Raw genomic sequence first — 17,308 nt, 5'->3', positions numbered from 1 at the left:
TTGGGGGACCATATTGGATGCCTGGAATTGAACCTGGGTCTGTCCAGGTCATCTGCGTGCAAGGCAAACACCCTACCTCTGTGCTATCATAACTTTCACTGACCCCAAGAAAAATATTCAGCTGCTTTCTCACACCTTCCTAGCAGCACCGGAGGAAAAGAATCTTGGGACTCTAAATTTGAACATGCAATGAAAAAAAGACACTGAGCCCAACTACAGCCCCAGGGCGATTGACAGAGAGGGCCCCAAACAGGTGAAACACTACATTTTTTAAGTTGTTTTTGGTTTGGGGGCCACACACAGCAGCGCTGAGAGGTTACTACTGTCCCTGAGCTCAGAAGTTACTTCTGGCTGGCTTGAGGGACCATCTGGGATGCCTGGGATCCAGCCTTAGTCGGCTGAAAGCCCGCAAACACCCTACCTACTGTACAATCCTGCTGGCCCTGAAACACTAATTTTTTTTTGGGGGGGTCCATACTCAGCAGTGCTCATGGGTTAATCCTGGCTATCTGCTCAGAAATAGCTCCTGGCAGGCACGGGGGACCATGTGGGACACCGGGATTCGAACCAACCACCTTAGATCCTGGGTTGGCTGTTTGTAAGGCAAACGCCTGCTGTGCTCTCTCTCTGGCCCAATTTTCTTTTTCTTATCTTTTGATTTTTGTTTGTTTGTTTGTTTGTTTGTTTTTTGGTCACACCTGGCAGCGCTTAGGGGCTACCCCTGCTCTATGCTCAGAAATCGCTCCTGGCAGACTCAGGGAACCATATGGGATGCTGGGATTCGAACCATCGTCCTGCATGCAAGGCAAACGCCCTACCTCTATGCTATCTCTCCGGCCGGCCCCTTTTCTTATCTTCTGTTTAGTCTTAGCATCACTGAATTGTCTTCCATGATCTGAAGAGTCTCCTACAATGTCAGTAGTGATGCCCATGGTTGCAACCTTATTGCACCCCCTCTGGCTTGTTTTCTTGGTGGTGCTGGATACAGGGAGTCACTTTGTCTCTCCCATAGCACCCCTTTCCTCCCCTTTCATGCCACTGCTCTCTGGGATTCCCTTCCCTATCTCAGTCTCTTGCTAGATGAGCTAAGGTTGCACATTCCTCAAGGCTTAGGACCATCCCCCTTTTCTTACTGCATTTTCTTAAAGTTTCATTTTTTTTCTGTGATTTTTGTTTGTTTTTGGGCCACACCATGATACTTAGCGGTTACTCCAGGCTATGTGTTCAAAAATCACTCCTGGCTCGAGGAACCATATGGGTGACCAGGGATCAAACCACTGTCTCACTGTCTGTTTTGTGTGTGTGTGTGTGTGTGTGTGTGTGTGCTTTGGGGTCACACCCAGCAGCGCTCCGGAGTTACTCCTGGCTCTACGCTCAGAAATTGCTCCTGGCAGGTTCGGGGGACCCTATGGGATGCCAGGATTGAATCACCGTCCATCTGCATGCAAGGCAAACGCCCTGCCTCCATGCTATCTCCCAGGCCCCCTAATCACTGTTTGTCAGAAATCAGCCCCGTGTGCAAGGCAAACACCCTACCACTGTGTTATTGCTCTGGTCCCTTTATTTTTACTTTCAATATCTTTATTTAAGCACCATGGTTACAAACATGTTTGCAGTTAGGTTTCAGTCATAAATTTTTCTGTTAATTTTCAACATGAGCTCTGTGGATGATTGAAGAAGACTTGATCCTCGGCTAAAATTCTTGAGTTCTCTCTGCTCATCTAATCGCTAGAAGGATCTAATCATTTGGATCTTCTTTTTTTTGGGGGGGGGGCACACCCAGCATTGCTCAGGGGTTGCTCCTGGCTGTCTGCTCAGAAATAGCTCCTGGCAGGCACGGGGGATCATATGGGACACGGGGATTTGAACCAACCACCTTTGGTCCTGGATCGGCTGCTTGCAAGGCAAGCACCATTTACTCTTTTAATCTCTTGCTATTTACTTTGGCATTAGCCTCCAATCACATTTATTGAATTTTCACTATTTGCTAAGCACTGTGCTCATCAACTTTATCGGGTCCTTTGATGTTTTTCATTTTTGACTAATTACCTGTTTTTGTTTTTGTTTTAAAGGGAGGGGGAAACCTCACATTGCTTCACTTAAATTTTGCTGAAATTTGTAGGCCAGTTTTAGGAAATAGATTGACTGTGTTTTTTGAGAAATTTTCCTATGGTTTGGTCTTTAGTCATAATCAGTTTCTTTTTTGCTTGCTCGTTGCTTTAGGGCCACACCATATGGTCTCCTGACATTTGCCAGGAGTGATTGCTGAGTGCAGATCCAAGAGACATCCCCCTGGTGTGTCCCTCAAACCAAACAAATTAAACAAAATCAGGAGTCCTGATGCACACACTTAAAGGAAGAAAGTTGGGTAGCTCAGTACATGTTTGTGAAAACTGGGACTTTTCATAAAATTCTTCAAGGAAAAATCTTAATTTTTTTCCCGTTGAGCTATGTCGTGTTATTTTTGTAAATTTAATTAAGCCATTGTGATTTACAAAGTAATTCATAGTTGGGTCTTAGACAATCAGCACCAGTCCTATCACCAGTGTCAGTCAACCTCCCTCCAACAACGTCCCACATAGTCCATTCCATGCCACCACCACCCTGCCCCAGCCTGCCATCATCACGGGTACCTTTTGAAGTTGGGTTGATAAGAAGTCTCATGAAATCATGAAATCTCATGATTCCATTGTTAACCTCATGAAATCTCGTGATTTAAGTGTTAGTGTCGTGAAATCTTGAAATCTCATGAGTCCATGGTTAGTCTCATGAAATCTCCTGATTTCATTGTTAGTCTCATGAAATCTTGAAATCTCCTGATTTCATGGTTAGTCTCATGAAATCATAAAATCTCATGATTTCATTGTTGTTAACTCTGTGGCTGGAATATTATTAAGTCCAGCCAGTTTTGAAGCCCAACAGTTAACAGCCACTTCTTGGTAACCCCTCCAGGCAGGCAGAGCCTTTCTTTCCTAGGCCTTCATGGGAATACTCAAATCTACCTCAAATCCCACCCTACTTTCCTTTACCACTCCTATCCTACAGTCCCTCCATCATCCAACTTTCCAAATCTTCCCCCCCTAATTCCCATCAAATGAGCCCAATCCAACTCTCCCTTCTTCAACCTCTTCCAATCACCAGCACCGCAGCGGGTGAAGGAAAAAGAAAAAAACTCGCAAAGCGATCACGTGGCCAAACTTGTCCATAACGGCGCTCCGTAATCCCCTCCGCACTTTTCCCCTTCCCTCCCTTCCCTCCCTTTGGAAGCTCCTCCCTCCTCCACCTCCTTACTCCCCCCCCCACTCCACCTTCGCCGAGTACCTCGGCGCTTGCGCATTACCAATTCAGGGTGCTTTCCCTTTCCTGGCGACCAATCCACTTCCTGCCTCGGAGGGGGTCCTTAGTTAGAGCTGGGAGCTGAGATTGCCTCGAGGAGAGCCTGTCTGAAAAGTCGCTCCCTCGCAGGAAGAAAAATGCGTTTAAAATCTTATTAAAGAGCGAAGTGATGACTAAAAGATCTTTTCCATCTCTGAGTCCCTATCTTCGGGGTGAAAGAAAATCTGTGAGTCTGAAAGAGTGGATTTTTAATAAGGCGAAAACCCGGACAGCTTTATCCTTGGGCCCTCCCCTAAGCCCCGCCCCCGGGGCTGCCGGGCGGCGTCGGTGATTGGCGAGCGGAGGGAGAGAGGGCGGGTCCTCGGCGGCGGCGGCGGCGGCGGTGGGGGAGGGGAGGGCAGGGCAGGGCGGAGGGAGCGGAGCGGAGCGGAGCGCCCGGCTGGAGTTGGCGCTGGGCAGCCCGGCGGGGCTCATGTCGACAACGGGCTGGCCCAGGTGGGTCCCGCCGCGCAGCGCCCGCCCTTCCGCCCGCCCTTCCGCCCAACGACCGCGGGTCGGGGCCGCCGCGGGGTCGGGGGAGGGAAGAAGCCGCCGAGCCGGACTCCCTGGAGCGGCGGCCGTCCGGACCTGCCTCCGCTCGGGTCCGCGCGGGCTCCGGCGCCGCTTCTCGGGAGACGCGCCCGGGCCTGGCGGGCCGTGGGGCGGGCGGCTGCGGGGTGTTTTGGGGGGCGATCGGGGCCGGGCGGGCAGGCTCCGGGGGTGCACCCGCCGAGTGGGAGGACGTGGAGCGCAGCCTGGCCAGCCGGGGTTGTGCGGGCGGGCGGAGAAGTTGGGGTTCCCTTTGCGCCTCCGGGGGCGCAGTGGGTGGCAAATGTGGGTCCTGATTGGGGGGCTCGTGGGTGGGATTTTGGGGGGCGTCGGGTCGCATCATCCCCCTGCTTGCTTGCTTGCTTGCTTTTTTTGGATCCTGCAGGACTGCACCCCGATGCCGCCTCCGTTGGTGCTTTTCCTCCTGCCAAGCTTCCAGTTGGGGCTCCGTCCTGCAGCGCACCCCGATGATCCCTCCTCCTCCCTCCCAGTGCATGTTCCTTTTTTGGGGGGAACCTGCTGACATTGAGGATGCATCTGATGCTTTGGGGGTGCAACTGCTCCTGGGCATGCAGCCTACCTACCTTACCTGCTCCTCGCAGGTCCCTCCAACTCTTTCTTCGTCCTGGAGATGTTTCATTTGGCGCCTGGTGCAGAGTTTGTCTTTTTGGAAAGCTGCACCCCTCCACTCCCAGCTCGCAGGAATCGGTTGGGTGACAACTTGGCCAAGCCCCCCCAGTTTTCGAAACTTGGACGTTTCCTTGCCTGCCTGCACTTTTGGAGACATGGGGGGCTTTTTTTGTTTTTGTTTTTGTTTTTGTTTTCTCTCCAAGTCCCAGGCCCAGAGATAACGACTCATCAATGAGGTGCTGGCTGCTTTCTTTGGAACATTTGTGCACACAGGATTTAAGAGAGGAACAGTCATTTTTTTTTTTTTTTTTTAGATAGTCTCAAAGTCTTTTTTTTTCAGAGCCGGTTGAGATTTTATTCCCGGATCCATATGGTACTTTTACTCCGCAGAGGATTAGCTGGAATGGAGAACATCTCTTTTTTTTTTTTTTCTCAGCCCACTCACCCCAGGACACACCGTTAGGTTCTGTTTTTTTTTTTTTTTTTTTTTTTTACTAAGAGGTTATTTTTTTTTTTAATTTCTTTTGGAAGTTCAGAGTATATTTAGAAAACCAAACAAAATATACAGCTTCAGTGCCAGTGCCACTATTTTTGGGAGCTAGGAAGGAAAGTGTTCTTCAAAGCAGAGATTCCTTTTATGGATTTTTCTGAATTGAATTGTACTTAGTAAAATCATTTGTGATCATTTTTTTTTTTACCATCAGTTGTTGTTTGTTTGTTTCTGTCTTCATTTTTAGGTGGAATATTGGAAGTTTTCGTTTTTGGCTTGAGAAGCTTTTAAAATTATCTGGCCGTTTATCGAAGCATGGATTTATGAAAAAAAGGTAATTTTAGTACTTGAAATAGAGTTGGATGCTTATTTTAATTTTTAAGTGGCGATTCAAATGCATACTGATCTGGATACATGTTCTTGCTTGATTTGGCATTTAAAAATCTTAAGTTAGGGTTTATAAAGAAAACCTATGCTAGAGAGAGAGTTAATTTGGTCACTAAACGAATTGTTTGATCTCTGGCATGTCACTCTTCTTCCACCTCAGTTGGAAAACTGAGAACTGGAAGAAATTAAATCCAGTAATCCTAACTATACAGATGTATTATCGCCCAATAACTTTTCAGAGTTCTGTGTTCAAAGAACAGATTTCTACAGATTGTCTCTCCTGCTGCTTGCTCTTACGCTAGAAACCTAAGAACCACATTTCTTAAAACAGCGGTTTGTAGTTTTATCCTTTTTTTTTTTTTTTTTTTTGGTTTTGGGTCACACCCGGCAGTGCTCAGGGGTTACTCCTGGCTGTCTGCTCAGAAATCGCTCCTGGCAGGCACGGGGGACCATATGGGACGCCGGGATTTGAACCACGGACCTTCTGTATGAAAGGCAAACGCCTTACCTCCATGCTATCTCTCCGGGCCCTGTAGTTTTATCCTTGAATGGACTCAGAGAAGTTAAGTTGTCTTACTACAGGAAGTAACTAGTTTGATAGTTGGGATGCAAAATAATCTTGTCTGATTTTAGCATGTTCTTTGTTTTGTTTTGGGACCACATCCAATGGTGCTCAGGGGTAACTCCTGGCTCTGCGCTCAGGAATCACTCCTGATGGACTCAGGGACCATATGGGATGCTGGGGACTGAACCTGGGTCAGCTTCTTGCAAGGCAAGTGTCCTACCTGTTGTGCTGTCACTTTGACCCCTCACAGTATGTTTTTATAGATTGCATTGCTGTCTTTACACAAATCTTTAGATGCTTGTCTTTTTTGTGGTGGTTCACTGAAATTCAGTTCAGAGTATATCTTTGAAAATCTGGATTAAATGGCTCATAGAAGATGCTGTTGTTTTAAGTCTTAAATTAAGTCTCAAGGGTCTTACTGAGGGTCTGTTTTTTTGTCCTGGTATAGAGAATGGTCTTCGATCGCTGGGGTGCAAGTTTAGAAAGTTTGAAAACCAGTGCAGAGGTTATATGGTGGTCTGAGGACCAGTAAAACAGACAGATCTAGAAAGGCTACAGAATGCTGCTGCCTGAGAGCAGGGTGAGAGTGTGAATGTCGGTCTGGTCTGCTACTGTGTGTTTGGCTAACTGAGGACTTAAGCACCAGATAAGAGGGATGCTAGAAAAGTATGGGAGACTTTTTAAAACAGACGATGATCCTTTGTAATTCTGATTGAATTTATTATTATCTTTTTTTTGGGGGGGGGCCACACCTGCTGATGGCCAGAGGTTAGTTACTCCTGGCTTTATCCTCAGGGATCACTCTTGATGGTATGAAAATTTAACCCAGGTAGTGTGCTCTACCTACTGCTACTCTTCAATTTCAAGAATTTATTAACATTCACTTAATTTAAATAGGGCCTTCTCCATAAGTGAAACACCTTTTGTTTGTTTGGTTTGGTTTTTGGGGTCACACCCGGCAGTGCTCAGAGGTTACTCCTGGCTCTATGCTCAGAAATCACTCATGGCAGGCTCAGGGCACCATATGGGATGCCAGGATTCGAACCACCGTCCTTCTGCATGCAAGACAAACGCCTTACCTCCATGCTATCTCTCTGGCTCCTATTTGTTTGTTTTTGCACCATACCCATTGATACTCAGGGTTTACTCTTGGCTATGTGCTCAGAAATCGCTCCTGGAGGATAGAACCCAGGTCTTTCCTGAGTCAGCCATGTGCAATCAGTGAAGCACCTTTCTAAGAGAAGAGAACTGTAGTTCTTATGTTACTGAAAATCACTTGTTTCACACCAGAAAATAGAAATTCTGAGGCTGGAGAGATAGTACAATAAATAGAGGGCTTGCTTTGCCCCATTGCTGTTTGAGCCCTGGTACCCCATATGGTACCCATGGTCACCTGAACTCCACTAGGAGTGATCCCTGAGCACAGCCAGGAGTAAGTTTGAGCACTGCCAGGTGTGGCCTGAAAACCAAAACTAAAACTTGGAATTATGACAACTATTCCTAACTAAGGTTGTGCTCTTAGGAATGATCTTTTCCTCACATTTTCGCTAGAGCTGCCAAAAGGTCAAAACGTAACATAGAAACTGCATAGTAGTCATCAGGGACTCTGTACCCTGAGATGTTATTCTGTGTTTTGTCATCTCTGACGGAGCTTTCAGCTCATAGTTTGGTACTTAGGCTCCTAATAACTTTGGTTAGGAGCGTGGTTCAGGCTCCAGTTGTCACCAGCTGTGCAGGCCTTGGTCATGTTACTTAGTCAGGGCTCAGTTTTCTCATTTATAAAATAGGGAAAATAATACCCACCTCATAAAGATTTTAGTGTTGAATGAGATACTGTTTGCAAGGTGTTTGCTGTGGTACCGGGGAGTGGCTTCTGTTAGTATTAGCCTCTTGAGAATTTGCATGCAGAAGCGGCATGCTGTTTCACAGGAAAGGTGGGTAATTAATTGAAGCAATGTGCAAATTGATAGCTACACGCCCACATATTATTAACACCGTCTGGCACATAGTAGTTTTGCTGTTTTGTATTTGAATGATTGCTTAGAAAGGAAGCAATCAAAAATCTTATTTTGTCTCGAGTTTGACCACTGGGATAACTGGCCTTTAGGTGTCAGTGTCAACATTAATATATCAGGACATAGAAGTAGAAGTTGGTAAGGGAAAGTAAATGAGGAGAGTAAAATGAAAAAGGGAGAAGGAAGAGTGATTGAGAGAAAGGAGAGACTGTGCATCTGTCTCCAAAATTTAATTAAGGTGTTTACTCTGGTCTAGGTTATCTTTCTGTGATAGTATTTTAATTAGTGTTGAAATCATATTTCATGTGCTTATACATTATTAAACGTTATTTTTCTGAATACATTTATGTGATTTAAAACTTGCAGTTGGAAATACTATTTTCAAAATAGTACTAACATATTATTAATATTTAGTTCGATACTAATATTAAGCATGCTTATATAGAAAGTTTTCCAATATTTGTGATACAGGGCTTTCATGTGATTTAGGAGTTAAAACATTAAGTTCTATTCATAAGAGGTTGCAACACTAGTTTTAAGTAGAGAACTTTTCTTTTAGTAAATCTTGACTGACTTACTAATGTTGTTTCTGAGTTTATTTCCAGTTAACTTTATAGAACTAGCTCTAAAGACCAGTATTTTACCCAACTAAACTTTCTGTGGTGGCTAAAAATGTTCTGTATCTACACTGTCCACTGTGGTTGGTAGCTTCTAACCACAAGTGGAATTGAGCATTTACTCTAAAAAAATGCCCAGAGTACTGAGTTTTCCATTTTATATGATTTTAATTAATTATAAGTAGCCACACGTGACCGCTGCTGGTGGTGATTTTGCTCCTGGAGGACACTGGTCATGTCTCGAGTGGTTTTGGCTGTCAAAGCAGGGGAGAAATGACTGGGAGCTCCTGTCAAAGGGTGCAGCCATGCTCCTAAACTGCACAGCCTTCCAGAAAACGCTGAGCAGTCAGCAAAGGCTGACTTACCTGGGCTGGACCGCTTCTTAGCAGATACAGCATAAAGCATACATTGCTGTAAACATGGTTTATTTATAAATTCATTTTCACTGGTTCTGAGAATTCAAGGCCAATTTGAGTTGGTTATCAGTTTCTGTATTTGAAGGTTCAGTAATTTGGGGATCAGAGCCATAGAACAGTGGGGAGGGCGCTTGCCTTGCAGGTGGCCCACCTGGTTCAATTGATCCCCTTTGTCCCATATAGTTCCCTTAGTAGCCTAGGAGTGACTCTAACTGAGCCCAGGAATTGCCCCTGAGCATTGCTGGGTGTGGCTCCAAAACAAACAAAAGGCAGGTAGTAAGTGCAATTTTGGTAAGGTTATATTTTGGATCACTTATTGTCTGTCTTGTTTTAAGAGCTCGGTGGTTCTATGAAATTCTACAGAATATTGAATAACATAGTGTCACTTGAGTGTTTGGAAATACTGGATCAAAATGGATCTGGAATCTGGGGAAATAGTTCATCTAGTAGAACACATACCTAGCATGTTAGAACCTTGGAGCACCATGAATACTCCAGCATTACTGCTGAGTGTGGCCCCTCTTAAAAAAATAGATTCAGGGGTTAGAGAGATAGTACAGTAGGGAGAGCATTTGCCTTGGATAATATTTGCTAGGTTTGATCCCCAGCACCTTATATGGTCCTCCAAGCCCTGTCAGGCATGATCCCTAAGCATAGAACAAAGAGTAAGCCCTAAGCACTCCTGCCTATAACCTCAAAACAGAAACAAAAAATAGGAATTCAAAAAGTTTTGGAAACATGCTGAAGTGTTCTGATTTATTCAGTTGCTTTGGTGTTGATGATAGTAGAATCTGGGTCATATGAGCAAGGATGTTCTTTATACTGTGCCCTCTACTTCTGGGTTTGAGTTCTCCCGAATAAAAAGAAAAAACAGACATAACTAAAAATGATTGAATGTAAAATGTGCTCAGTAACATGCTTTACCACATATTTATTATTCGTGTTTTTTGCATGCATTTAACCTCATAATAATCAGGTTGCCATAAGCATGTTTTGTCCTATTCTGACATTCTTTTACTCTTTCAGATTGTCCTTGGTAACATAATGCCAGCTGAGCGTAAAAAGTCAGCAAGTATGGAAGAAAAAGATTCGTTATTGAACAACAAGGAGAAAGACTGCAGTGAGCGGCGGGCAGTGAGCTGCAGGGAGAAGCCCAGGGACGAGATCAAGCTCACTGCCAAGAAAGAGCCTAGTAAGGTCCCCGAAGACAAAAAGAAGAAACTGGAAGAAGAGAAAAGGAAAAAGGAAGACAAGGAGCGCAAGAAGAAGGAAGAAGAAAAGGTGAAAGCAGAGGAGGAATTAAAGAAAAAAGAGGAAGAAGAAAAAAAGAAACATGAAGAGGAAGAGAGAAAACAGCAAGAAGATGAGGCAAAACGGCAACAAGAAGAAGAAGCGGCCCAGCTGAAGTAAGCGCTTTCCTTCTTGTCCACTGGCAGGAGCGGGAGATGGGAATATTGGGGGAAGGTGGTTGTATATTAAAACGAAGGCTAGTGATGCATCACAGTTCAGCCTTGCTTTGTTTGCTGCACAAAGTGGTAGGCTTTTGGAGTTCAGCCTCTTCAGAGGATTGAGAACATTTTTTCATTAAAAAAAATTTTTTTTTGAGCTACAACCTGTGGTGCTGAGTGTCTACTCCTAGCTGAGTTGTTCAGAGGGGATCCTAACAGTGCTCAGGGGGACCCTGCAGTGGCAGGACAGAGCTGGACCCCAGCCCTTGGAACAGTCTCCTGGGGAATCACAGGATGTTAGTCAGCCTTTCTGAGGAGACACCTGCTTTTGTGCTACATTCTAACAGAGCTTTCATTCTTGAAATTATAGTCACAGCAGTCAATGTTTTGAAGTCTAGGGTAATATTTTCATTTGAAAGCTTTTTATTTTGGGGGACGGGCGGTTTGGAATAAACACCTGGTAGTACTCAGGAATCACTCCTGGTGGGGTCTGGGGACCATACGGGATGCCAGAAATCAAACCTGTATAGGCTGCATTTTATATATATATATATGTATATATATATATATGTATATATATATATATATACACTATCTCTCTGGCCCTAAAAGACTCCCTGACTGTACAGTCCCAATAAAGAGGCATGAAATAGTAATTTTATAACTCTCTATATATGGTATTATAAATAAGTACATATCTGGATATATACATACACACATAAACATGTAGCCACCATTATTTATGGGCTCCTCCTGGTCAGAATCCCAGGTTACTTCTGGTTGTGTTTGGGGCCCATCAGTGTTGGGATCAAACCAGGGCCTCCTGATTTATGTTTCAGCTCTGTGAAATCCTTTATTAAAGGCCTTTTTGGGGGTAGTGGGTAGTCTTGGGCCATACCCAGCTGTGCTCAGGGCTCACTTTTGACTTTGCTCTGGACTCACTCCTGGTAGGGCTCTGGGCACCCTATATGGGATACTGGGGATGGAAGCTGGATCAACCATGGTGTGCAGGGCAAGTGCCTTAATCCCTGTACTGTCACTCTGGCCCCTTTAAAGAGCTTTTAATGGAATATCTCTTCTAAGATTCTAGAGTTTTAAAATCACATTTAAATGTTAAAAGCCTTAAGCTTCAAAAGTTGTTTCATTGCAGATTTGGATAATGTTCATGTATGGGAAAATGCTACTGAATATCTTGAGACATCATTTTTGTTTGTATTTTGTGGTATTGGGACCACATCTGGTAGAACCCGGTGACTACTCCTGGGGACTTTGTATTGCTACAGATCAAGTCTCCCTTGATCTGGGAGGACTCCCCCCTCCCATCCCCACTAACAACCATGTGCTGCACACATTTTTAGTGTATACCTGTGTAATACTTACTCTTTTTGAGGGGATGAGGGTTTAGGTCATACCCAGCAGGACTCAGGAGGTCTGGGTAGTGGAGGAAGCTGTGTACCAGGATAGGACCTTGGCCCTCTGCCAAGTCAGAACTCCACTCTAGCCTCTGAGCACTATCTCCATCTTTCTTGGAGCTCTCTCCACCTACTGGGGAGTCATCATCAGAGTATTCTTTGTGGGCATTATTTGTCAGGGGAGTCCCCCCATGCTTTTTGCTTTTATTGTTTTTCGATTTCTGTCATGTATTTTTTTTCCCGTTCATTGTTTCTTCAACTTTATTGACATATAATCAAGAAGTCAGTTTCTTCCATTTAGTTTAGCAGTTAGAATAATTTTCATTCTACTATAATCCTATGCCACATTTGGTAATACCAATATACTGGGTTCTTGTTTTGTTTTTTTTTGTTGTTGTTTTTTGGGCCACACCCGGCGTTGCTCAGGGGTTACTCCTGGCTGTCTGCTCAGAAATAGCTCCTGGCAGGCACGGGGGACCATATGGGACACCGGGATTCGAACCAACCACCTTTGGTCCTGGATCGGCTGCTTGCAAGGCAAACACCGCTGTGCTATCTCTCCGGGCCTGTAACGAGCTATTTTTTATCTTTTATTCTTGGGATTCCTCTTATGGGATATATAGGTATATTTACTTGTTTGTTTTTCATATAGAGAGAAAGAAGAATCCCTTCAGCTTCACCAGGAAGCTTGGGAGCGACATCAGCTAAGGAAGGAACTTCGTAGCAGAAATCAGAATGCTCCGGACAACCGACCAGAGGAAAACTTCTTTAGCCGGCTAGACTCAAGCTTGAAGAAAAATACTGCTTTTGTCAAGAAGCTGAAAACTATCACAGAACAACAGAGAGACTCCTTGTCTCATGACTTTAATGGCCTGAATTTAAGCAAGTACATTGCTGAAGCTGTGGCTTCCATTGTGGAAGCAAAGCTAAAAATATCCGACGTGAACTGTGCCGTGCACTTATGCTCTCTCTTTCACCAGCGCTATGCCGACTTTGCCCCATCCCTTCTTCAGGTCTGGAAAAAGCATTTTGAAGCGAGGAAAGAAGAGAAAACCCCTAACATTACCAAGTTAAGAACTGATTTGCGTTTCATTGCAGAACTGACAATAGTTGGGATTTTCACTGACAAGGAAGGGCTTTCCTTAATCTACGAACAGCTCAAAAATATTATTAATGCTGATCGGGAATCCCATACTCACGTGTCTGTGGTGATTAGTTTTTGCCGACATTGTGGGGATGATATTGCTGGACTCGTACCAAGGAAAGTCAAGAGTGCTGCAGAGAAGTTTAATTTGAATTTTCCTCCTAGCGAGATAATCAGTCCAGAGAAGCAGCAGCCTTTCCAGAATCTTTTAAAGGAATACTTTACGTCTTTGACCAAACATCTGAAAAGGGACCACAGGGAGCTACAGAATACTGAGAGACAAAACAGGTGATTTTCAAATGTTTCTCAGAATTGAGGATTTGTTTTGGAGCTCATACTTAGCATTTTTAAAGTCTTCATGCCACTGAAAGAATTTATGGAAAAGGGCTCCTTGCAGGTGATTTCTTACCATTCCCAGAAAATTGCAAAGTGTTCAAGGTGTAATAGTCAAGTATGTGTAAGTGTGTCTCTGAAAGATGTTAAAAGAAATCTGCCAAGTTTTTAGTGACTCTGAAGATGGGGTTTCTGTGATTTTAATAGCCCCTACCTAGGGGCTGGAGAAATAGCATAGAGGTAGGGCATTTGCCTTGCATGCAGAAGGATGGTGGTTCGAATCCCGGCATCCCATAGGGTCCCCCGAGCCTGCCAGGAACAATTTCTGAGCACTGCCAGGTGTGACCCCCCCCCCCAAAACAAAACAAAACAAAAAGAACAAGTATCAAGACTGACATCAATTCACTGAAGCTATGATAGCAAACCTCTGAGAGAAGAGGGCAGGGACACAGCATCAGGTTATGTTCAAATGATAAGGAAAAGAAAAATTCATTCCCCCAACTAGGTAGGGGCTTTTTTTTGTTTTGTTTTGTTTTTGTTTTTGGGTCACACCCAGCAGCACTCAGGTGTTACTCCTGGCTCTACACTCAGAAATTGCTCCTGGCAGGCTTGGGGGGGACCATATGAGATGCCGGATTCGATGCCAGCATCCTTCTGCATGCAAGGCAAACACCCTACCTCCATGCTTATCTCTCCAGTCCAGATACTTGTTTTTCTTAAGGAAATGTGTCACTTATGATCCAGTAGCATAGATCAAAACTTTGGAAAATAGTGCATAGAACCATCATTGAAGAATATCCTATGCCCACGAATAATAGCTGTCCTCCAGGGCACCCGTTCAAAACTCTCTAGGAGTCTGCATATCCCTAGGCAGTTAGGAAAGAGACCAGATCTAGGAGTCACTGTTGACTTGTAAGATAGCTCAGACTTCCCACTGGCATCTGTACCCTGGAGGTGTCAACCAGCTAAAGTTGCTGTAGTTCCTGGGCATTAGCCAGGATTTTTATGGAAGGTGATTTTTAGAGGGGGGCTGGAGGGATACATGTGATTAAGTATTTTGCTGAGTACAGAGTACTTTAATGGTTTAGTTGAGAGTCTGAAACTAGTGTAGATCAAGCATTAACTAGAAGCATTAACTAGGTCTGGGCCAGTTTGGGCTCAACCCTGGTTGTTGAAGGTGGCTCAGTGTGAATTTAAGACAGCAGCGATTCTTTGAGAAAAGGTGCTGGGCTTAAGTCAAAGCCAGGGATCTAACAAGGACTAGCCTCTTGGAAGACAAACCCTCAATACCTGTTTTCTCTTGCTCTCCTGATGGTTTGGTTGGTTTTTGGTTTTTGGCCACACCCTTTAGTGCTTGGATTATTCCTGGCTCTGCACTTAAGAATCTTTCCTGACCGGTTTGGGGGATCCTGGGATTGAACCCAGGGTGGCTGTGTGCCCCTCCTGTTTGTTTGTTTTTAGTTGTTGTTTTTTTTTTTAGTTTTTGGGCCAGGAAAATTTCTCTTAGGCATCATAATTTTTTTTTTTGGTTTTTCGGCCACACCCGTTTGATGCACAGGTTACTCCTGGCTAAGCACTCAGAAATCGCCCCTGGCTTGGGGGGGACCATATGGGATGAACCGTGGTCCTTCCTTGGCTAGTGCTTGCAAGGCAGATACCTTACCTCTAGCACCACTTCGCCGGCCCCAGGCATCATAATTTTTTGGGTTTTTTTTTGGTTTTTGGGTCACACCCGGCAGTGCTCAGGGGTTACTCCTGGCTGTCTGCTCAGAAATAGCTCCTGGCAGGCACAGGGGACCATATGGGACACCGGGATTCGAACCAGCCACCTTTGGTCCTGGATCGGCTGCTTGCAAGGCAAACGCCGCTGTGCTATCTCTCCGGGCCCCCAGGCATCATAATTTTATAAATCTTGCAATACCTAGTGGATAGGTATGCATATATAAAGTAATTGTGGCTGCTTATCAAAGACTTCTTTAAAATTAATTCAACCAAATTTAAAAATTAGGTAATAATTTCACTAGTCACTAATACTTTCTTTTTATTATTGTTTTGGACCACACCTGGTGGTGCTTAGGACTTGTTTCTGGCTCTATGCTTAGGGATCACCCTTAGTGGGCTTGGTGGGGATGCTGGAGCCCGAACTTGGGTTGGTTGTGTGCAAGGCACACTATTGCTTCAGCTCTTAGTACTTTCTTAAAGATCTAAATGAATGAAGATAGCAATTGAGAGAAACCTTGAATCCCTACTGTTCTTTTCTCATATTATTTGGACCAATACAGGTTTTAGAAAGCTAGATGTTTCTATGTCCTTGACGGATTTATGGTTGCCCCTAGTGTTGTAGCAATTCCAGAAAATTTGAATTTTAAAACCTTTTGTATTTAAGAGAATCCTGTTTTACCTTTGACTATGTTTCTCAGGTAAGTTTTCCTTACCTTTAAATTGATAGGTTCTTTGACAAACTGCATTAAGATGTTACATTGCTGTAGTTGAGATGTAAAGAGACTCTTATCAGTACTATAAATGTTCCAAAATTGTCATCTCCTTGCAGGTTTTCCCAGTTACAATTCAGCGCCATTGGCATAGCACTTTAGTTGGTATTTGGTTGAGTAGTCATGCTTTATTGTAGTGCCTATTCAGAAAGCCACCTTTGAGAGTGAAAACATTAAGGAAATTTAATGCCCGTGAACGATATGATAGAATCCTAAAAGGGAATGAGAAAAAAAAGCTAGTGGTGTCTCATGAATGTGTTTCATGGTTAATTTTTCAAGATTTGAACCCTGCTCTATGGTATTCTGCATGACTGCCTGCCTTCGGGCAAAGCCGAGTTTTCTGTCAGGTGTTTTCACACCATGATTTTATATTTTAATTTGATTAGTAGGCGATCAGAATAATACTTAAGTAATACTTAAAGAACTACCTTTTGTATAGTGTGGATGCTAGCAATTTTTCCCTTGTGAAAGTATTATTTTACATTGGTAGGGTACAGTGTGGAAATCATTTTGACTGCTCCTTACTGTACCTCTTAAAGAAGTAACCTGTATTTTCAAGGATGTATATCAGATTCAGAGATTTAAGAACTTGTCCAGAGTAACAGAGACAGCAGGTGAGAGAAATTAGACTCTGCCCTCCGATTCATCTTCAGACACATTAACTTCTCAGCACTTAATTGAATCCAAACTTGAGACTTAAAGAGGAATTTCCAGCCAGCAGCTCAGTGTGAGAAAAACTTGTCTTGAGTGTCTGTCTGATTTCTGCTCAAGAGACAGTGTGGCTGATTTTTCTTGAATGAGAAACAAGTATTTTCTTGTAGTTTAGAGCATGAACTCTGAGTTGGACTTTTGGAGTTCAAGTTGTAGATCTCTCATTTACTCATTAGTTTCCCTTGGGCAAATTATTTAACATCTCTTGTGCCAGGATTTTTTTTTATCTGCAAAGTGACGTAACTTCTTCCAAGGTAATATGAATGGTGCACTGAATTCCTGTGTGTAAAAGCACTTCTGAACAGCACGTGGCATGTTGTAAATACGTATTTAAGAAATGTGAGTTCGGGGCCGGGAAGGTGGCACTAGAGGTAAGGTGTCTGCCTTACAAGCGCTAGTGTAGGACGGACCGCGGTTCGATCCCCCGGCGTCCCATATGGTCTCCCCAAGCCAGGGGCGATTTCTGAGCTCATAGCCAGGAGTAACCCCTGAGCGTCAAACGGGTGTGGCCCAAAAAAAAAAAAAAAAAAAAAAAAAAAAAAAAAAAAAAAAAGAAATGTGAGTTCACTAATAATAGTACCTGCTGCTTATTCCTGCAGAACTCACGTGAATGAGAATTTCTCTTTGTGCTCATATGTGATTTTGAACATTTGCTGTTTAGCAAAATTTACATTGCTAAAATAACAAAAAATGAAAAAATTAATTTATGAATTTTGCTTGATTC

General features: G+C 43.9%; 1 protein-coding gene across 3 annotated transcripts in view; it reads left to right on the top strand.

The window, feature by feature from the left end:
- Nucleotides 1-3,755: 3,755 nt before the first annotated feature.
- Nucleotides 3,756-17,308, top strand: part of UPF2 (UPF2 regulator of nonsense mediated mRNA decay) — a 79,245-nt gene continuing 65,692 nt past the window's right edge. For 2 of the 3 annotated variants that reach the window (XM_049777078.1, XM_049777076.1), the window contains exons 1-4: nucleotides 3,756-3,831; nucleotides 5,292-5,378; nucleotides 10,071-10,450; nucleotides 12,557-13,336. In XM_049777078.1, coding sequence (XP_049633035.1) covers nucleotides 10,089-10,450; nucleotides 12,557-13,336 — 1,142 coding nt within the window. In that variant the 5' untranslated portion in view covers nucleotides 3,756-3,831; nucleotides 5,292-5,378; nucleotides 10,071-10,088. The remainder of the gene's footprint in view (nucleotides 3,832-5,291; nucleotides 5,379-10,070; nucleotides 10,451-12,556; nucleotides 13,337-17,308) is intronic. The other variant, XM_049777077.1, reaches the window with a different exon arrangement.

The sequence above is a fragment of the Suncus etruscus genome, chromosome 7 (assembly GCF_024139225.1).
Source record: "Suncus etruscus isolate mSunEtr1 chromosome 7, mSunEtr1.pri.cur, whole genome shotgun sequence".
Taxonomy (NCBI): Eukaryota; Metazoa; Chordata; class Mammalia; order Eulipotyphla; family Soricidae; genus Suncus; species Suncus etruscus.
Note: the sequence above shows the minus strand (reverse complement) of the source record. Positions and strands in the feature narration are given on the sequence as shown.